The 23,009-nt window shown below is 40.1% G+C and overlaps 1 protein-coding gene across 2 annotated transcripts in view; it reads left to right on the forward strand.

Moving 5' to 3' along the window:
- The first annotated feature begins 2,731 nt into the window (after positions 1-2,731).
- The window catches only part of AQP9 (aquaporin 9), a 35,398-nt gene continuing 15,120 nt past the window's right edge, over positions 2,732-23,009 (forward strand). Inside the window, exons 1-2 of one of the 2 annotated variants that reach the window (XM_065870912.1) lie at positions 2,732-3,182; positions 22,834-22,960. In XM_065870912.1, coding sequence (XP_065726984.1) covers positions 3,072-3,182; positions 22,834-22,960 — 238 coding nt within the window. In that variant the 5' untranslated portion in view covers positions 2,732-3,071. The remainder of the gene's footprint in view (positions 3,183-22,833; positions 22,961-23,009) is intronic. The other variant, XM_065870913.1, reaches the window with a different exon arrangement.

The following is a 23,009-nucleotide window of genomic DNA, read 5'->3' on the forward strand; positions in this document are numbered from 1 at the left end:
CTTCCAGCATTTCCTCTCTGGAGGCTTAGCACCTCCTTCCCCAACAAGCCAGGAATACAGCCATCAAACTTGAGTTTCTTTTCCTCATCCTTCATATCCAATCCATCAAGTCCTTCCAATTTAAGATATAAAGAACTCTCAAGTCCCTCCATTTCTCTCCATTGTGAAAGCCACCACCTAGTCCTGGAATTCTGGAATATCCCCCAATGTCTACATATACCCACCTTAGGCCCCCACCAATCCCCTTTCCACCTCACAGCTAGGATGAGGGTTCTCCTCACTCCCTACCTCAACATATGTTTATTCAAACATTATGTGCCATGGACATGAGTTTTAAAACTCAAATCTGATGGTGTCCTGCTCCTGCTTAAACCACTTCAGTGACTTATTATTGCTCTTACCCTAAACTTGATTTACAAGGGTCACTATGGTCCGATCCCTGCCCACAGCTTCAGGTTCATTCCGCACTGTGCTCCTTTGCTGCCTCTCTTTCATTCTTGGATACACATCATACTGTTCCCATCCCCAGCCCACAAGACATTCCCCACTACACTTGTTTCTGACCTCAGCTCAGACATGATGTCCTTGGAAAAGCTATCAGAGATCTCTGGCAAGATGAAATCCCCCTCTTACATCTGCTTACAGAAATATGTCCTCTGTCTTCAGAGCATACATTTCTGTTGTAATTTCACATTTCTGTGTTTATGATTAGTTCACTCACGTCTCTCTCCCTCATGAGACTCTAAGCTCTATAAGGGGCAAGAACCCCATGTGCTTTTGTTAAGTACAGTGTTTGGCACATAATGAGTATGCCATAAATATTTGTTAGGTGAGGGAATGGAGAGACCACAGAACACCCTTGTGTGGTATTAGTTGTAATCACAATGAAGTCCTGTCTCTCTGGTCCATCCACTGGGACCTGGGAATAGCATGGTCATAAATAACTCTTGGAGTATAATTGCTTTACAATGGTGTGTTAGTTTCTGCTTTATAACAAAGTGAGTCAGCTATATGCATACATATATCCCCCTCCCTCTTATGTCTCCCTCCCACCCTCCCTATCCCACCCCTCTAGGTGGTCACAAAGCACCAAGCTGATCTCCCTATGCTATGCAGCTGCTTCCCACTAGCTATCTATTTTACATTTGGTAGTGCATATCTGTTAATGCTACTCTCTCACCTCGTCCCAGCTTCCCCTTCCCCTTCCCTGTGTCCTCAAGTTGATTCCTCTACATCTGCGTCTTTATTCCTGTCCTGCCCCTAGGTTCTTCAGAACAATTTTTTTTTTTAGATTCCATATATATGTGTTAGCATAGGGTATTTGTTTTTCTCTTTCTGACTTACTTCACTCTGTATGATAGATTCTAGGTCCATCCACCTCACTACAAATAACTCAATTTTGTTTCTTTTTATGGCTGAGTAATATTCCATTGTATATATGTGCCACATCTTCTTTACCCGTTCATCTGTTGATGGACACTTAGGCTGCTTCCATGTCCTGGCTATTGTAAATAGAGCTGCAATGAACATCGTGGTACATGCATGCCTCTTTTTGAATTATGGTTTTCTCAGGGTATATGCCCAGTAGTGGGATGGTATCCATAAGTTAACCAGGAGTTACAGTCAAAATGCTCATTCCTGTTTTGGCTCTGCAATGGCATGCCCTCAGGCAAGTTAGAACCTCTTTAGGCCTTAACACTTGATTTCACCTACAGACTAGGTATGTCTTCTGTCCTTGAAATCTCTATAGCTGTTTTTTCCAGGCCCCTCTTCCAGCCTGCCTCCTCAACTGGGAATGACTGTGGGCCTCCTGCAAAGATAGGGGAGGGTCTGAAAAAGAGCAGGCTTTTCTGTGGGAGGACTGGGAGGAAGCACACAGCAAGGGTACTAATTCCATGGGACTGCCTTGGTATTCAGAAACAACTGCTGGATTCTACCTCCTCTCACAAACTAGTTTTGAAAAACAAGGCTTGAATACTTGACATGATGAGAAGCTAGTCCTGAACACAGTTTATTGCCTGTAAGGATATTAATTCATCAAACTTAAAAGATATAATCTAGGAGCCTTGTTTAGGCATGTTTACTCCCTTTCTTGTTTAATTGGGGTGACATATACTCAGATTGATCTCCTTCTGGCTTAGTGATCTCCAAGCAGTATAGTCTTTCAAGCTACTATTGTTTATTTGTATGTATTTTGCCTAAATATTTCATGGAAAATGAAGGAGAGTAACTTGGTTTTCAAACTAGAATGCTTCTTAAGAAGTTGGCTTCTCCATCTTTCTGATTCTCGATCCCAAGCTATCCTCAGCAGATGAACCCCAGCTACAGTGACAGAGGAGTAGATCCCATCCTGTCCTACAGACTTGCCATGTGAGACTTGGAATGGTGTCTCTGTACGTTAATTTCTCCATCTCTAGAACGAATGCAGTGGTTCTTAACACCCTCAGGGAGGTGTAATTAAATCACTGAAATGTTACTGGAAGAAAAAAGAGTGATTAATCTTGTTGAACAACACATCTTATTTTTCTTCTTGTTCTCCAATTTGCATGAAAGCTCCTTCAGAAAAGAATGTTTACATTAGATGTGTATATACCTGATCTGACAATTCCAAACTACACCTCAACCAACCAATTCTGAATAGGAAAAAAACATCAGAAGCTTGCAATTGTGCAACATGTAAATCTCTCCTGGACTGGAGCCCATTACTGTGGTTTGGCAACGCAACCAAAATATATCTTTTCTCATCTCTTGAAAAAAAACCCAACAGAGAAAAAAAAATACCTTGAAAATAAAGGTAATGATTAATCCATCAGGTACAAAAAAGACTGTTTTCAGGATTTCAGGTTCTAATATGCCATTTCAAATAAACAGCAGCAAACAGGGAATGACAGTTTCACCAGAAGAGGATTAAGCCACAGGCTCTAATTGGGACTGGATTTGTACAGCCATATTATCTAATCAGGCATCTCCAGGAATCTGTGAGCAGTTGTTAAAACTTCCATGTGCCAGTGAAATAGGGACCAGAAGAAGCAGGTATTGGTGAAAAGGGTGGTCCTTGCAGAGGCCCCAAGATGCAGCCTGAGATGGAACAAAAGAAAAAAAGCTTGAAGCAGAGACTGGTCTTGAAGAGCAGCTTAGCTAAAGAAATGCTCTCCGAGTTCTTGGGCACATTTATAATGATTGTGAGTATTCTCTGATTTGTTATAAAAAAATAACAATAAGTTATTTTTGTCCATAAACTTTGTACATTAAAAGTTCTTTGGTAATGTACAGCATGGTGACTACAGTTAATAATACCATATTACATATATGAAAATTGCTAAGAGAGTGTATCTTAAAAGTTCTCATCACAAGATAAAAAAATGTGTAACTGGGCTTCCCTGGTGGTGCAGTTGTTGAGGGTCCGCCTGCCGATGCAGGGGACACGGGTTTGTGCCCTGGTCTGGGAAGATCCCACATGCCGCGGAGCGGCTGGGCCCGTTAGCCATGGCCGCTGAGCCTGCGCATCCGGAGCCTGTGCTTTGCAACGGGAGAGGCCACAACAGTAAGAGGTCCGCGTACCGCAAAAAAAAAAAAAAAAAAAAAAGTGTAACTATGTGTGGTGATAGATGTTAACTAGACTTATTGTGGTGCTCATTATATAAACAAATATTGAATTAGTATGTCGTACACCTGAAACAAATTGTTATATGCTAATCATACCTAATTTTTTTTAAAGTTCTTTGCATTGGGTAAATACATAATACTTTAGGAGACTAAGCCAACACTGAGAAACAAATGTGAATTCAAAAATGGAACTAGTGTAAAATAAGAGAGAGCAATATGTTTTCTGGTCTCTGAAAACCTCTTTGTATCTGATTTGTTCAAGTATTTTCAAGGTGTTGAAAATACATTCCCTCTTGACCATCCTCACCTCTCATCTATGGTGACTTGTTAGGCAGGGGTAGTGTGGGGGAGAAGGGCATTGGAAGGAACAGAGAGAGAAAATAAAAGTCCAAGATTCTTCTGATTCTCGTCACTCTTTACTGGAAAATCGCCCTCAGGGAGACAGAAACCCTGGGGTCATGTTACTTGATAATCCGGTCCCAAAGGGGAGAGTGGTTACTGCCCCGGGCCTAACTTCATCTCAAGGTGACCTGTGGTATAGGGAAGTGAGGCAAATTCAGTTACAATTCTAAGTGCTCTGCAAATAATACAGAAGAGGAAGTGAACTAAACATCTATGTATTTTGTAACCAAAAAAGTTAAAACCCTCTTTATTTCTTAACAAGAACCTATTTCATGATCCCATCCTGTCTGAGTTAAGTAAAGGAAAGTGGCTTTTAGCCATTCACTATTCTACTCATGCAAATAGTATTGTGTCTTCCCCTACTATTCAAGGTGGGAGCTAAAGAAATAATATCTTAATACTGTATGCTGAAAAGTTAAACTTTGTATCGTCTGGCTAAAGCCAATAATTTCCTGAAAGGTTTGATTTCTATTTAGAGTGTTCTAAAACAAACCCTGATGAAATCTTTCATGGTGAGTATAATCTTCAATTTTGTTGAGGCTTGTGGGGATGTGTAAACAAGAAACTTCTGCAAAAACACAATTTTTAATATACATGTAAATTAAAAATCTAATTTTTAATAAATCTACATGGTTCTTCTCAAAGGTTATTCAAAGTAATTGTTTCTGCTTTATTAGAAAATGTGCATTTTGCCTTTCTCTAGTAAAAAGCTTTGCATGTTGATAAGGCATGGAGCAAAGGGAGCACTGAAAAGATGACAGAGTATATATGCAGGACTCACTGGCCTTTCATATGTAAAATTAGTTTTCCCCCAGACACTGGGAGTCTGATGCCATTTGCCTCCCTCTTCTCGAAAACTGCTCTTAAGGGAAGCATCTCAAGCTCACTCACACTGTGGTATAAATGACTAATAAGGGCTACTCGTAGCACTAAGGAAAGAGCAGGTCCATGAAAAATTCTCTGTATACTACAACTAAAAACAATAATAATTAAGTCATAAGCTAAAAAACTAGCTCTAATTTGGCCTTTTAGACATTGGGATAGGTAAGCCTTTATGCCTTTGCTAGTGCCAGGGAAATATTTGTTTGATATATTTTTAGCTACTTTATGGTTATTATCACTATTGTGAATAGTACCTTTTAAAAATTATATTTTCTAATTGGTTATTACTAGGGTTTAAGAACAATATTGATTTTTGTATATTGATTTTACATTCAGCAAACTTGGTAATTCCCTTATTAATTCAAACAAGTTTATAGATTATCTTGGCTATTCTGTATAGATCAAGGCCGTCAAATTTGAGGGCCACTAGCCATATGTGGCTACTTAAAATTAATCTTAAATAAAATTAAAAATTTAGTTCCTCAGTCTACCTAGTTCCACTTCACGTGCTCAAGAGCCATATATGACTACTGACTACCATATTGGACGACACAGATGTAGAACTTTTCTCTCACTGAAAAATGCATTATTGGACTGTGCTGACACAGATAATACTTTTTTCTGAGAATATGAGAGTTTTTATTTTCTTTCTTTTTAGTCCTTAAATTGTTAATTTCTTCTTACTATCTTATTATAGTGGTTAAAACCTCTTGTTCAATGTTATTAGAAGCTATAATTGCAGCATTCTTGTTCTATTCCCAACTTTCAAAAATCTGCTTCTGGTATTTTACCATGAAACGTGATAGTTTCTGTAAGTTTTTGGTAGACATTTTTTTTAAACAGAGAATGATACTCCCAATTTATTTATTTATTTATGGCTGTGTTGGGTCTTCGTTTCTGTACGAGGGCTTTCTCTACTTGTGGCAAGTGGGGGCTACTCTTCACCGCGGTGCGCGGGCCTCTCACTATCGCAGCCTCTCTTGTTGCAGAGCACAGGCTCCAGACGCGCAGGCTCAGTAATTGTGGTTCACAGGTCCAGTTGCTAGGCAGCTTGTGGGATCTTCCCAGACCAGGGCTCGAACCTGTGTCTCCTGCATTGGCAGGCAGATTCTCAACCACTGTGCCACCAGGGAAGCCCTGGTAGACATTCTTGATTTGAGAAAGGAAACTCCTGTGTGTTCCTCATTTACTAAAACTCTCATTAGGAAAGATTGTTGAATTTTTAAAAAAAAATACCTTTCTACATCTATTAAAATAAGCACAAGGGCTTCTTATCTGTTGATAAAGAAAATTACATTGATAAATATTTCTGGGTTAAATCATCATTACATTCCTGAGATTAATTCCCACCTACTCATGCAGCATTCAGTTTGCAATGTCTTATTAAGGATCTGAACTATAATTTCATTTATTATGTTGCCCTTGTCTAGTTTTACTACCAAAGTTATATTAGCTTCATGAAATGTTTTGGAATTTTTCCCTCTTTTTATGTTTTCTGGAACATTTTGTATAAAATGAGGATTATGTTTCTTAAAGATTACTTAGCATGTGAACTGAAAAAGGGAGAAGGAGAGAGAAAAAGAGAGAGAGATGTGTGAGAGAAGGCTTCTCTAAAGCTATGTCTCATTTAGATTTTCTATTCTTAATTCCATTTTGGCAATTTATTTTTTTCCTAGGGAACTGTACACTTCATTTCTGTTTTCAAATGTAGTTTTTCAAAATTGTTAATACTTTCAAAATTAACATAGTGAAAGCAGTAATTTTGAGATGATTTTTCATAGTATTTGCTTACAGCTTTTAAAAATCTCTTCTGTACCTGTGGTGATGCCCTTTCTTTAATTTTTAATGTGGTTTCTTTGTTTTCCACTTAGTAGTTTCTGCTTTGACCTTTCTTACATTCTCCCATTGAGTTGATCAGATTTGTTTCTCCCTTTTCTCCTCTGCTTACACTTTCTATTCTTTAAGTACTTATCCTTACATTTAAAAATGTTATTATTGCATTCACAAACTTTAAAGTGAATTAATCTCTTTGCTTCTGAACAACACAAAAACTTTTTAAAAGCCTCATTGTAATCAACCACTCCATCTTATGCCATTGTTATCTAATATTCTATTCTCATTATTCTTAATATTAGTGTTTTTAAGAGTGAATACTTATTTAAATTTACTATCATTTACCAGTTTACCTGCTAATCATTACTGCATCCATTCATTACTTTCTTTCAGGTGCAATTTTCTTTGTGCAATAAAATAAACTTTCTTAAGGAAATTTTTCAGGAAGGGTGTGTTAGGGATAAACTTTCTCAGTCTTTGTTTGCCTATGTCTTTATTTCATTCTCAAGGTTCAGTGATAAATTAGTTGATAAACTTTAGGTTGATGATTGGTTTTGTTTATCATTTTGCAGGTACCATCCCAATGTCTTTATTATTGCTATTGACAAGTCTGTTACTGGTCTAATTTTTGTCCTTAATAACCTGCATTTCTCTGCCTACTATTACAAGTTTCTTCTTTTTCCTGAAACTTCACTATAATATGACTAGGAATGAATCTTTGTAGTGCTCAGGATTCACTGTTCATCTTCAATGTAAAGATTTGCAATTTTCACCAATTCTAGAAAATTCTCAGCTTATCACCTTTCCTCTTCTCCAGACTATTTTCTCCTTTTAGAATTCCTATTATATTTGTATATATGCTTGACCCTCTCACTTTTTCCTATATGTCTCTTAACCATTCTTTCATAAATCTATCTCAACCTCTCTATGATGAATTTTCTGTAGTGTTCTTAAATCTGTCTTCTGATTCACTAATTTCCTATTCAGTTATATCTAGTCTTCTGTTTAATACCTTCATTAAGTCTTCAGTTTCATTAATATGTTTTCATTTCTAGAAGTTCCATTTGGTTCTTTTACTTAATTACTTTTCTTTTCCCTCCTTGTGTGTTTATTTTTAATCTGTTTAACTTACTAAAGCCTAACATATTTACAGTATTTTATGATATTTTATTTCCATCATCTCAAGTTCTGGAGTTGCTAATCATCTTGCTTATTTTATCCACTGTCTCATTCACAAAGGATCATTTCCTTTAGTGTTTTGTAAATTTGTATTGTAAGCTCTTCAGGAAGGTTTATTATTCAGTGTGGGAAATCTGTACGGCCTGAACCTGTGAAGTTGCTCTTCCAGAACAGGTTTGCATTTGCTTTTGCTAGGGTGTCCAGGTATATCACCAACCAGAAATGATTACTGTGAGGTGGAAAACTGACAAAAAAGAAGACTGATGAATGTGGGTATGGTGGTGAAGAGCACTCACTCTAGAGAACAGCTCTCTGCTCCCTTTCTCCCACATGGGATGTGTGACCATGAATGACTAGGAAACCCCATGCTTTCTCTAAATGAGGCTGATCCTCTTCAAGTCCTGAGACCCTGAGTCAGTATCAGCTGAAGAAGGATTTTCCTGTGGGATTCCCCTTATCATCAGTGAACATGAAGGGCCAGACTAACTTGGGAAATTTCAGAGTTCCAAAGAACCTGGGGAGAAACGTCTGTTCTGAGTCACTGATCTAAGGGCTGCAGACTCATGAAGCCAAATCTGATTCTGCCAAACAAAACTGTGCTTGTGATCCCTCAGTTTTAATTTTGACCCAGAAAACTTGCTATTTTCATTACTTTCAAAGGGGAAGTATTTTTGTTTTTTACTTTCCAGAAGTGGAGCTGCTTAGTTTTTCTTTAATGACAAAGTTTTCTACAACATGTTCTCATTACTTGACAAGAAAAGAGAACATGGGATGAGAGCAGAAGCTGGCTCCTCCTTACTCATCAGCCTTGTGATGGAGATATGGCATAAAGTGAGGTCTTTGAGGAAGGGAAGCCTCACAGAAGTGAGACAACCCATACAATACATCAAGATGCTGAAAGAGCCCAGCAGTGACTCCATGCATCTAGTGGGCACCTTATTTCACATCTGAGGTAGGATTGCTACGTTCACTGACCCTGGAAAGCAAAGCAAATGCTTTAAAAGAAAATATGCCAGCAAAATATGCACCGCCCCCCCTCAGCCATCTTGATAGATTGGCTGATATGATCTAAGGTACAGGTTTGGGATGGTCAGCGAAGACCAAAAAGGACCCAAGGGCTTAGTCCCTCTCGTCCTAGAATTGGCTCAGACTCATGGCTTAGACTCTGTGTAAAACTTTCTTAGCAGGAAACCTCCCCTCAAAACCTATGCCTTGGGCTTCCCTGGTGGCACAGTGGTTGAGAGTCCACCTGCCGATGCAGGCGACACAGGTTCGTGCCCCGGTCCGGGAAGATCCCACATGCCGCGGAGCGGCTAGACCCGTGAGCCATGGCTGCTGAGCCTGCGCATCCGGAGCCTGTGCTCCGCAATGGGAGAGGCCACACAATGAGAGGCCCGCATACCAAAAAAACAAAAAACAAAAAAACCTATGTGTCTATCAACAGGTAATTGGTTAAAGAAATTGGGGTGCATTGCTGCAATGGACTCTTATGCAGCCATTAAAGATAATGGGGTCAACCTTTAAATGCTAATATAGAAAGACTCGCTAAGCTTTTAAAGTGAAAAAGCAGGCAGAAAATGGTATGTATAAAAACTCCCATTTGTATAAACACACACACATATACACACATTTAACAGAATACACCAGAAAGTATTGATATTAGTCACCTATTGAGGATAAAATATGAAATCTGGGGTGGGAAGGACACAGATTCTTGTTTTTTTAATATTTACTTATTTATTTATTTTGGCTGTGCTGTGTCTTAGTTGCAGCACGTGGGATCTTTGTTGCAGCATGCAGGATCTTTAGTTGTGGCATGTGGGATTTTTAGTTGTGGCATGTGTACTCTTAGTTGCGGCATGCATGTGGGATCTAGTTCCCAGACCAGGGATCAAACCCAGGCACCCTGCATTGGGAGCATGGAGTCTTACCCACTAGACCACCAGGGAAGCCCCACGAATTCTTATATTTTATCATATACCCTTTGTAACTGAAAATTTTTTAATGTTCATGTATATTTTCTTCACCTCTCTGCTCCCACAAAAGAGCTCACTCAGCAGAATTTATCCCTTCCAAGTGATTTAAGGAGACGCTCAAACTGTGTTCTGAAGAACACTAGTTCTGTGAAATGCAAACAAGAACTACATGAAAGAAAATATGCCGTCCTTCCCAGATATGCTTTGGAAACACTGGGTTAAACCAAAACAAGTAGTTTTCTTTTCTTTTCTTTTTTTTTGCGGTACGCGGGCCTCTCACTGTTGTGGCCTCTCCCATTGCAGAGCACAGGCTCCGGACGCACAGCCTCAGTGGCCATGGCTCATGGGTCCAGCCGCTCCGTGGCATGTGGGATCTTCCCAGACCGGGGCACGAACCCGTGTCCCCTGCATCGGCAGGCGGACTCTCAACCACTGCGCCACCAGGGAAGCCCTAAGTAGTTATTCTTAACTGTAGGAGTTATCAGAGCCTTTAATCTTCACTGTAAATTTCTAAGAGGGGACTAGAATATACCGTTGTCCCCAGACTTACTTGACCACAAACCACTTTTTTTGAGGAGCACCTCACAGAACTGATAAACTGTGGAACACACTTTGGGAACTGCAAGCCCTGGAATGAACCTAAGAAACAAATCAGTGCCCAAAACTCCTCCATCTTCAGTGATCTTCCAGATTGAGGGTGACCTGAGGTATACTTGACTTTGTTGGGCCACTCTGAATAAAGAGAGAATTGTCCTCAGCAACCCCCCATCCACACCCAGCACACTCAGCCCCATGGTTATCCTGATATGAACACACACACCTTAATCAATAATTAGTTTCTTATTCTGGCCCTGGGATCATGATCAAGCTCTTGTCCAGGCTAACATTATTTGGGATGAGCTGAGGGAGGAGTGAATGCCTGGTGTAGATCAGAAAAGGAGAGCACTATTCTTTTCAGCCTAGTGGAAATAGTGGAGTTTAGTCATCTCTCATTTCTGAGGTCTGTGTTGGTTCTTGGTACTCTTTTCTATTTGGAGACCTATAAAATTGGCCATTTGCCCATTCACCTGTTTCTCAAATCTCAGATTTCTCTCTTTTGATGAACCTGCCTTAATATCATCTCTTTTGAAGTACAGCTGGTTCTTGAGAGGTCACTGATTACATTCTGATATTATCTCAGGCTACATGCCACCCAGTACTTTATTTTTAACTGGAATGTCCAGATTTCAGTCTTGGTTCTTTGTGACCATTTTTGTTATGACTGAGAAAGTTTTATTTTCCAGTTGGAAAACTAACTGACTGGAAAGCCGTGCCTGAAGAGGCATTCTGTCCTAATAAACAAACCAAGCAGCCCCACCAAGGTAGCAGAAGTTGTCTCAGGAGAAACACAGGACTGGGAATCAGAGAACCTGGCTCCCGACTCAGATTCTGCCACTTATTAGCTATAGGATTTTTTGCTAAGTCATCCAGTCTTTCACTTTTCAAATGAGGATTAAGTGTTGGGAGGAATAACGGAAGTAATAGAAGTGAGCATGTTTGGCCCACAGTATACATGCTGTAAATGTTTGCTCATTCATCCACCCAGCGGCCAAAATTATGTGCAATCAAACCTGGGCTTTATCACATACTGCCAGTGTGTATGTGAGGAATTCTCTTGACCTCTGAACCTCCCTAAGCTTTGTTTCCTGATATGTAAAGTGGAGACAGTTAAGAGGACCTAACTCATAGGGTCTTTGTGAGGATTAACGGGCTAATGTATGCTATTATACTCAATAAGTAGTATTTGTTATTGTTGTTCTTGTTGTTACTACTATCATTACATGTTCCAATGGACACAGTTACATAAACTAAATAGGTATATACAGACAGATGGAGTAGGAGGTGGGACTTCTGGTAACATATACCTACAGCATGGGCCAGAGGGACAAGGTTTGCAGAGACCAGTGTACTGACAGGTTGGGATTTGTTCTTCCTCTCCAATTACAAAAGACACAACGCTTACAGGAAGAGGAGAGCCTGTGGCAGGCCCCAAAATGACTTTCTTCTCAAGAATAGGACTGTGTTTTCAGTCTCCCTGTTACTACCTCCCTAGATAAAGCTTTGCCCATAGTTATTCCTTCACTTGAAGGTAGCCAACAATCCTTCCTCCAGGAAGTTGGAGGCTGTCCTGCATCTCAGCCCAGGTAGGTTATCCCCATGGTATCTGTGGGGCCAGGAAGTCACTGGCCCCAAAATCTCAATGGGTTTCTCTTTCTAGGACTTAAGATTGTACTCAATAGCCCCAAAGCTTATTGAGACCAGTCAGGTAAGATATCTGAGTGACATGGGCATGGTGGAGTTAGGGAGGAAGTGGACAATGTATGCCATGTCCTGGGGGGGCAGCTGCCACCCAGACCGCCTCCACTGTGGCTAAGTGGGAATGGGGTAAGGCTTTATCAGATATTCCAGTTTTTCAAGAATGGTCAGTAATCCAGAGTTCTACGTGTAATTTTTCTATTTTTTTTAGCAAATTTATGTATTTTTTTTGGCTGTGTTGGGTCTTTGCTGCTGCGCGCGGGCTTTCTCTAGTCGTGGCAAGCAGGGGCTACTCTTCGCTGCAGTGCGCGGGCTTCTCATTGCAGCGGCTTCTCTTGTTGTGGAGCATGGGCTCTAGACACACGGGCTTCAGTAGTTGTGACTCATGGGCTCTAGAGCACAGGCTCAGTAGTTGTGGCGCACGGGCTTAGTTGCTCCACGGCATGTGGGATCTTCCCGGACTAGGGCTCGAACCTGTGTCTCCTGCATTGGCAGGCAGATTCTTAACCACTGCGCCACCAGGGAAGCACAATTTTTCTATTTTTAAATACTGGTAACAATTCTAAAATTATAAAAAATCACCATGTGGGCCAAACAAAACACATCTTTGAGTCAATCCTACTCATAGGCTGTCTTTAGCCATGGACCACCAGTTTGTGACTCTGCCCTGAAGGTGTCCTTAACCACATTCTACAAAGACAAAATATTCTCACCACAAAAGCGCAAATGGAGAGATTGTGAGGGCTACTGTCCAAGATCGTCTGTTTACAGGGGCCCTGGCTATTAGAAATCTAAGTCCTACATGCAAGATTGTGGTCCTTTCCTTTTCCCATCCTACCCCCTGGTAAAACTGGTTGAGGCAATAGGGTGAAAACAGTTTTATTTCTGGCAATATCAGAAGATAAATCTTGATCTTATATTATCGTAGTCAAGTTCCTCATGAGGCCAATCTGTTATACACTCGTGATATATTAATACATCTTGGACTTAATAGTATTGTCAGGTGGCTCAATAATTTTGGGTATTAATCAAGTAATTCAAGAATTTCGGGAGACTTAAATGTCAAAATTTCCATCACCTAGTTAGTAAGGCTGAATTATGAAACCACATCCCCATGCACACTTTCCCTAGGCATAAATACTTAAACCATCCACGAATAACAGGATTATAACACAGGGAATCACTTCATACTGTTCTTGTGATTCTTACCAGTTCCCAGCTCCTACCTCTCCTACTGGTCTGTGAACTTTGAAGGCCCTGTGTCTGTTTTTTTGCATCCCTATGACACCAGGCACTGTGCATGGCACTTAGAATTTTTCATTGTACATGAACAGGGAGAAATGGATGAAGAAAAGTGAATGCCAATTCCCAGTGAGAGGTATTTGTAGATTTGGAGATCTTCATTTCCCACAATTTGATTTTTTGAAAGGCTTCTGAAGTACAAATCTGGACAAATGACTTATTTGGCTCAGGTACACTTGAGGGCTGTTTACGTAAGTGAAGGAACATGAACTTTGGACGGAAATGTTAATTTTAGGTTCAAAACGATCTTCTCACTAGCTATAGTCCTCAGGCAAATTACTTAATTTCTTTGACCTAAGTTTTCTTTAGATGAAAACAGCAGAGTTTTCCTCCCCCTTAGGTTACTATTGGGACTAAATGAGATTATTTATAACATATCTGTATCTATATATATATGTGGGTGGGTGGGTGTGTGTATACATATACATTCACCCACCTACACATAATACAACTCAGTTTATTTAAAATATAAATGTTGCCACAGATATGCCCTTTTAATGCTGACTTCTGTTTTATGAATATTTACATCATTTAATGACAAATTATCTACTGAAGAATACTTTTCATTCAAAATATATTCCTTACCCATTTCCAAGAAGACCTGCAGCAACATAAGGTAAATAGTCATACATGGTTCATGTCTTGGGTCACGTTGTTGCTGCCCAAATGGCACACAGCAAACATGACCCAAACTGACATTACTGGATTAAAGGAGGATATTGGCTTCCTAGATACATTTTTAAAAGAACAATAGTAAATAAACACTAGCCAGGTGTGCTTTGGAGATACTGGAGCAGTTTAGAATGGCCACCTGGGTTAGTTCTTTGGCTCTTTTTCAGTAAAATGTACTAACGGGGCACTTGGGGTGGAGAGGAAGAGGTGGAATTGGTTGACTTCTTGAGTCTTGGTGTTGTGAATAGGTTGAATGCTAAATAAGTGCCCTAAATTTTGGCCAGCTCCACAAGAAATCCACATGGCTCATGGGTGTGGTTTGTAAGTGTAGAAAAGGCCCACCCCACCTTCTCTCAGCCCACTGACTCCCTGGAGTAGCAGGTTTTGTCAGCATTAGGGGGAGGAGTGTGATTTCTGCTGATGACTACAAGACTGGGAGACACTATAAGGAAAGAAAACGAGCAAAAGAGAACAAGAGAGGAAAAGGTTTAACTCTGCCTTCAGGTCTAGTTTTCCCCGGTGAGCACTTGGTCATCTAGTGGAAGTTGTCTCTGCAAAGGGAGCTAGAAATCAAGCAAACAGAAATCCATAAAAAAAGTTTTGCATAAACTAAAAAGTTGCACTTAATCACCAACATGTCTCTTTGATCTCTGAGAAAGGAAGGGAAATGGGACTGAAAATTTTTCTCTAGGTCATGGGAAGCTTTAGAGAAAAAGTACAAGTGTTGGGTACTTTTCTGAACTAGAGTGATCACATGTGTTGTCAGCAGAAAATCCACTTGTCCTGGCACAAAGAGCAGGTTCTACAAGGAGGCTTCCAACTGAGCTTCAACCTCAGTCTTTTTTCCTCAGACTGTATCTGGTCTGCAGGGAGGCCTTTTATACTGGGTGGATGGTAACAGATGGTTGCTGCCTGGGCTCTCCAAGTCCTTCAACATTCCCAGACAGCCTTTACTCTCAGTACGCAGATAGAAAAAATGGTGCCCCATCTCACTTCCTGTGGAAAACCCAGTGTCCTCCCTGAAAACTTCCATGAATTCTTGGGGGCATTGGTTGGTTCTGATGACCTTTTGCTCTGTCCAATACATCATGGTTAGGAGCACAGTCCTCTGACTAAGACCTGGGATCAAATCCTGGTTCTGTCTCCTTTATTTTTACTATGTAACATTGGGAAAATTGCTTGGCCTTTCCCAGCCTCAATTTCCTCATCCATAAAATGGAGATAATAATACTTCCCCTTCAGGGTGGTCATAAGTTAATGGGATAATGATGAAGTAATACAGGTAAAGCACTTAGCATGGAAGTTGGCACAAAGCACACACCAAATAGATGGTAGCTGGTATTTGTATTCCTTTACTCACATTACCCTAAACAGATGAGTAAAGATAGTTAACGTTTCAAACAGCCTTTATTCCAAAGTCTATGACAACGTTTCCCAAGGAGCTCCTTCCGACTTTAAAATTTTTTCAGGAGCTTTATAGGATAGAAACTGTTCTTTTAGTATCCATTAATTCTGAAAATACTGAAACAGAAAGGTAGATACAAGGCATGTTAATTTTTTCCTTCTTTGGATAATGTTGATGTGCACAGGGAATCACAGACCTCTTGCGATAATTAGAAGGTTCCCAGGTGATCCCTGGCTCCAGGGTGCATGCATTTGCCAACATTTTGCTAAGTAATCCCTAACCTTCGCTAACTGCTTTTCTGAAAGGGCTCAGTTTTTACATACTCACTGAACAAATATTTTGAGTGCCTGTTTTGCACTCTGTTCTGTGCTCAGAACATCTTGGCTTTCACTTTAAAGGAGGTAGTATATGCAAAGGGGATTTGAGAAGGCTCAAATGAAATAAAATCTGTGGACTCATTATCCTCTCTCCTCATCTCCAGCATTTCATTGTGTCCATTAATCAGCCTGTCATAGGGTTCATGGCTCAGTTGGGAACTTCCCAGCAGTCCCAAGTGGTGTGTCTTAGAAATTATACCTCCCACTTTTTACATCTTACCCTCAAATTAACTTCTTCTCTTGAAAAGGCATTTTATGCAGGATTTTTTCCTGCTTGTTTAGATATTTTAATTTTTTTCATAAGTATTGTTTGAGCACGGAATACAAAGAAGCATGAGTGCCCTGGTGAACGTTACAGCCTTGGTGGGGTGCCACGAGGCAAGGTGAAATGAAATGACATTGTAAAGACATGGCACAATAAGCAGAAGAGAACTCTGAGGGCTTCAGTTGCCAGAGAAAGCCCTAGGGGAAAGGTAGCATTTTAGCTCAGGGTTAAGAATAGATCGGTTTTGATTGGGAAACATGCAGAAAAGATATTCTGCTGGAAGGTATAGCATGAGCAGGTGTGCAGAGGTGGAAATGAGTGTCATGAGCTCAAAGGACTCAAAGTGACTGGCTGATGCAGAGACCTATGCTGAAGAACCCTGGGCAGAAAGTAGCTGGGGATTGTGAGGCAAAGCCCTGAGTACCAGGTTAAGGGGCAATTCGGTATGCTGGCAATTCCTGAGCAACGGGAGTGGGAGAGTATGTATGTTGTGCTTCATCTGGCATGGTCACTGAGTGGGGAGACACTGGAAGTGGGGACCCTGGTCAGGGGCCACAGAAGAAGACTCCAAAGATTTGGGAATGATTGACTATGGGTAGCCAAGAAGGAGAAGAGGAAGGAATACCAAAAGATTCCAGAATGTATGGCCTGGGTGACTGGGAATGACTGGGGGTAACTCACTCACCAATCAATCTTTTATAGGAGTTCTGCCTTTCAAATGTCTTTCTTCCTTTTCCACTAAAATTCTTTCTCCCACTCCTGCCATGCAAGGAACCTGATAACAACGGTATTTACCCCCTCCTCTTTTCTAGTGTTGCTTTACTACCAAAAGCACTAAAATCTTGCCATCTATGCAACGACCTATCTTTCAAGAGTAATCACAAATACGCAAAACACCTTGAAGTTCTCGTCAGTTTCTCACTTCCCCTCTCCCCCCAAAATTTTGATCTCATGTTTGGAATGAAATAGTAGCTATTTTTAATATCTGTCATAGATGTGTTTTCGCCCCATTTTTATTGCCAGGCAGTGCATTAGTGGTTAAGTTCATGAGTCCCTTTGTTTCAATTTATTCACCCTGAATTGGGGCTTTCCTTTTGAGTTTATACCAAAGGCAATAATATCCTGCATCTATTATTGTCCTTTGTTGTTTAAATAGTGCCTTCATTAAGGTTACCCCATTTGAACCTTCACTGAACAATCCTATGAAACAAGTCTGGCAGGTATTATTTTTTAATAAATGAGCAAGCTTAGGCTGAGAAGTAACATGTTCATTTACACAGACACCAAGTGTCATAACTGGAAATAACATGTAGGATCTGCTTATTTAATTACGTCCAGTATACTAGATGCTGTTGAAAGGCAAATAAGTTGATTACACATTCGTAAGCATCTTACAAAATTGGGAAAACCAGGCATTAATATGTGAACAGTTGAATTACATCCTGTGGTTAAGTGCTCCGCTAGATAGCAATACAAGCAAGGAGCAGAAGGTACATGATTAACTACCATGTCATAATGTGATGCACAAATAAGGAAGGACTGCCTACAAAACAGAAGACATTTACAAAGGATATATCTGATAAGGGGTTAATATCTCAAATATGCAAAGAACTCATATAACTCAACATCAAAGAAACAAATGTGTATAGGACCTGAACATTTTTCCAAAGAAGACATACAGATGGTCAGCAGGCACATGAAAAGATGCTCAACAACACTAATCATCAAAGAAATGCAAATCAAAACCACAATGAGGTGTCACCACACACCTGTTAGAATGGCTATCATCAAAAAGACAACAAATAACAAGTGTTGGCAGGGATGTGGAGAAAAGGGAACTTTCATGCACTGTTGGTGGGAATGTAAATTGGTGCAGCCACTATAGAAAACAGGATGGAGGTTTCCCCCCAAATTAAAAATAAAACTACCACATGATCCAGCAATTCCATTCCTGGGTATTTATCCGAAGAAAATAAAAACACTAATTTGAAAAGTTATATGTATCCCTATGTTCACTGCAGCATTATTTACAATAGCCAAGATATGGAAGCAACCTAAGAGTCCATCAATAGAGCAATGGATAAAGAAGATGTGGTATGTATATACAATGGAATACTACTCAACCATAAAAAGAATGAAATCTTGCCATTTGTGACAATATGGATGGACCTCGAGGGTATTATGCTAGGTAAAATAAGTCAGAGAATCTAAAATCAAAATACATAAACAAATATAACAAACAGAAACAGACTCACAGATATAGAGAACAAACAGGTGGTTGCCAAACGGGAGGGCGGTGGAGGGATGAGTGAAATAGGTGAGGGAAATTAAGAGGTACAAACTTCCAGTTACAAAATGAGTCACAGGGATGAAAAGTACAGCATGGGGAACACAGTAATACTGTAATAAGTTTGTATGGTGACAGATGGTAACTAGACTTGTGGTGATCCTTTTGTAATGTATGAAAATAGTGAATCGTGTTTTAGGTCAATCATACTTTAATAAATAAATAAATATTTTTAAAGTTACTGGGGAGAAATAAGCCAAAATGTTTATAATGTCTGTTCATAGGTAAAGGCATTGTGATTGGGTTTTTTCTTTATATTTTTATATATTCCTCATATTCTCTATAAGGAGCCTACACAGGATTTTTGGTCTTAAATAATAAACATTTCTAAAAGCTTAAAAAAAATAAGGAAGGATTGTGTCCATTCCTGGGCTCCGTGCTTAAAAGGGGTGCTAACAACCTAGAGCTTATCCACGTGACACTCACTGGGAATCTGAGGAGCCCTAGGGATCAAAGGTGAAGTGAAAAACATCCAGCATAAAAGAACTCAGGGAGGACCTTTTGCTCCCTCTACTTAATGGAGTGCCTGGTATATAAAACAGGCTTCTTCTCTGAGGTCCCAAGAGTAAGCCAGGAGCTAACGAACAGAAGTTACGGGAAAAAAGGACTCCAACTTCTTATAAGGAAGGACTCCCCAACCACTGGAACACCAAAAATATTTAGAACAAGCTACTTGATGTAGTAATGAGCTCCCTATTCCTAAAGGTAACCAACATGGGCCAAGTTAATGCCTATTAAAGATGTTGTGATTTGTGTGCTATTGAGTTCAGAACCAAAGCAGTGTTATGGCTGAGAGGTAGCATGATGCAGGGTTTAAGAACGCAGGCTCTGAAGGCTGTACAGTGCTCACCCTTGGAACTCAGCCAAGCCACACAGAGACCATTTGTAGATGTGCTGACCAACCCACCAGCTGAGGCATCAGCTGACAGCTGACATCAACCACTAGACATGTGACTGTGTGAGCCTTCAGATAATTCCAGTCTTTCAAGTTTTGAACCACCACATTTGACACCAAATGGAGCAGACGTAAGATGCTCTACCAAACCTTGCCCAAATGATAGATTCACAAGCAAAATAAATGTTACCATTTTAAACCACTAAGTTTGGGAGTAGTTAGTTTCGTAGCACTGAATAACCGGAACACAATGTTTATGTGATCTTCTGAATTGCCATTAATCTTCAAGGCCACCTACAGGTACTGAGTCAAGTAGAAGGAGATATTATCTGCAGAAAGGGGCTCAGGTGTCTTGGGCTAATGAGAGAAGAGAAGGCTTGATGAAACTATTGGGAGAATATGAATGAGAAATGAACGAAGACTTCTGGGGGCACAGTGAAGACTAGATCCATGGCTTTGTAATACCCTCCCTCCCCTACATGGTTTTGTGATTTTTTTTACCTACCTGGAGAAGGTAGGTGCTGGATTCTGACAAGAAGGTAGAAGAGACCTTGACGGTCTGTTGATGGCATGCATATGGATGGTGGACTTGGGAAACACAACACCCAAGGAAACAGAACAAAACAGGATAGACTAGCATATTGTTGCCTGTTGGCATGTAAAGGAATCTTAGAGATTGTTTTCTAGATAAGGAAATCAAGATCAGGCATCTGGAGAACAACTAAGTATTAATTGTTCAGTACAGACAGTACAAGTGAATTTCAGAGAAAAGAGGTTAGGTTTAGTGAGAAGAATATGAAAGGGTGATGGGTCCAAAAAAAGATTTCTAGATAGGGAGACCTGAAAAATTGAGACAGGTTGGCTCTTTCTGTGTCTAAGAAGGGGGAAAGTATGGCAGTTCTTCAAGGTTAGAGCACGGAATCATGCTGGAAATTCTATCAGTAATACCATAAACAACAGTTCTCTCATTTTTTTAAGGAAAAAAAATTACAGTGGGAAACCAGAGTGGGTGACCAATTCCCTAGCAATCAGACCATGATAACATTAGAATATCCCAGATATTCTATCCAGATCTGCTTCCCTGGTGCTGTGAACGCAGCTGGGATGAAGCAGGCAAGGAAAGATACTAGCAGGCAATTACCTGTCTTCCTCATTGATTTTCCGGCTGTATGAATGTATTTAAAAATTAAGAAGCAGTGATGTCAAGTTGGGTTGAAATCTTCTGAGTAACAATTTCTGACTAGGGTAACTTACCTTGTTCATTTCTCCATCTGCTCCTTTCCTGCAGTGCACATCAGTTATCGTCTCTAGAAAAGAACAAAAAAGCAATTTCAACATCTAGGGTAGAAGAGGAGGGTATTAATCACAATGAAGTTTGACAGGACAGAAGCCTCTCCAGGTCCACTCAGGCCATTTAAAGCTTTTACGCCCCCTGTAGACTATCACAAGTGAACATCAGACCATAAAAGAGGGAAGAAGCTTATGTGGAAAGTAGTAGTAGCTCAGGACTGGCCAGTGTCTGCATGTGTCTCTTCTTACCCCAGGTTGTCTAAATCAGGTCATCTCAGCTGTCAGGAATGTTTTATTCCTTTTTTCAGAAGATGCTACCAAAATGCCAGTTAGCTTGGAAGTTGTGCCAGGTGCATTTAATTGGCTATAAATTAAAAAGAAAGACTGTGGTTTTTGTTTTTTTTTTTACATCTTTATTAGAGTATAATTGCTTTACAATGGTGTGTTAGTTTCTGCTTTATAACAAAGTGAATCAGTTATACATATGTTCCCATATCTCTTCTTCCCGCTGGCATTTCCCTCCCTCCCACCCTCCCTATCCCACCCCTCCACGCGGTCACAAAGCACCGAGCTGATCTCCCTGTGCTATGCAGCTGCTTCCCACTAGCTATCTACCTTACGGTTAGTAGTGTATATATGTCCATGCCACTCTCTCGCTTTGTCACAGCTTACCCTTCCCCCTTCCCATATCCTCAAGTCCATTCTCTAGTAGGTCTGTGTCTTTATTATTCCTGTCTTACCCCTAGGTTCTTCATGATATTTTTTTCCTTAAATTCCATATATATGTGTTAGCATACGGTATTCTGACAGTTATAACAGATAGGGATCCTAGAAAAAAATAATGTCAAGCCTAGGTGAAATTGCTAGGCTGTGAAATGAACCCAAGGGATTTTTTTCTTTTTGGAAAGGGAAAAGGGAACATGTTCCTGCTGCAACTTTATTTAGCTCTCAGTACAGGGTCTGGAGTCTGTGATTAACGTCAAAGACAGCCCTGTGCATGTGATATGCAGCCCCTGTGCTCCCCTTGCGATGTCAAGTCCTACTTCTTCCTACTGTCTATCAGGTAGAGCTAAATCAATATATCTTAGAATCAGGGACTGGAGTGGATGTTAAAAGATCATCTAGGTAATTTCTCTGCCTTCAAGGAGGAGTAAACCCAAATCATTCTATATGTATTAAATATCCATTGTTTGTAAATTGTATTTCTCTGAAGGACTCCACAAATGGGCCCCAAGGGAGCTATTTAGAATTAATTCATCACTATCAGGAAATGGCTTATGTGCAACTTCTCATATTTCAGGTTCAGACTTCCTTTCTCATTCTTTTGTAAAGGGACACAGGAGCTGGTTATTATCTTCCTGATAAGAAGTCTTCACATTCTTAATCTCTTGTTCCTTAAATACGTTTGTTTCTGAAACCTTTCTTCATATGCCCTTAAATAATATCCATTACTTGATGCTGAACCCTCCGTCCAGTTGGTTGCTCTTCTTTAGTTATAAAACCCAAAACAGAACCTGTATTCTACAAAAGTTGTGGCTACTTGACATCTAAGAGCAATGATCTAATGATCCTGCAGCCCAGAACTTATTCCTCCACGACCACACTGGCTCTTTCAACCACAGAGTGACAAAGGCTGATGGTGATTCGTTGTCCTGTTGTTTTCCTACCAAACTTGTATGTGACTGTTTCATCTTTCCCAATAACCCTCCCTCACCAAATGTTCCTTTCTTCCCCCCTTACTTCTTCCTGCCCTTCCTTCCTTCCTTCCTTTTGAGGTATAATTGACATACACCATTATATTAGTTTCAGTTTTACAACATAATGATTTGATATTTATATATATTATGAAATGATTACTTGGTTTATAAATTCATACAACATTTTAACACTGTGCAGACTTAACAAGACTCATCCATAAGCCAGATGTAGCCTTGGGACCATCATTTTGCTACCTGTGCACAGCTGGAAGATTATCATTTCATTTGCATGAGGCCTGTGGCAGTCCAAGCCATGAGTGTGCTTGAAAAATGCTTCTTGTTACTCTGACTTTCCATTGTCTTTGATAGTGGCCATCTTCACTTACTTGTTGAGTTCCCTTTCATTCCAGGTCCTTGGATGTGGCTGTGTTGCCCAAGCTGTCCTCAGTCGAGGACGTCATGGAGGAATCATCACTATCAATACTGGACTTTCATTGGCAATAGTAATGGCCATTTATGTTGCTGGAGGTGTCTCTGGTAAGTAATAGAAATAATAATAATAACAGCTACTATTAACTCAACCATT

This window comes from Phocoena phocoena, chromosome 2 (genome assembly GCF_963924675.1).
Source record: "Phocoena phocoena chromosome 2, mPhoPho1.1, whole genome shotgun sequence".
Taxonomy (NCBI): Eukaryota; Metazoa; Chordata; class Mammalia; order Artiodactyla; family Phocoenidae; genus Phocoena; species Phocoena phocoena.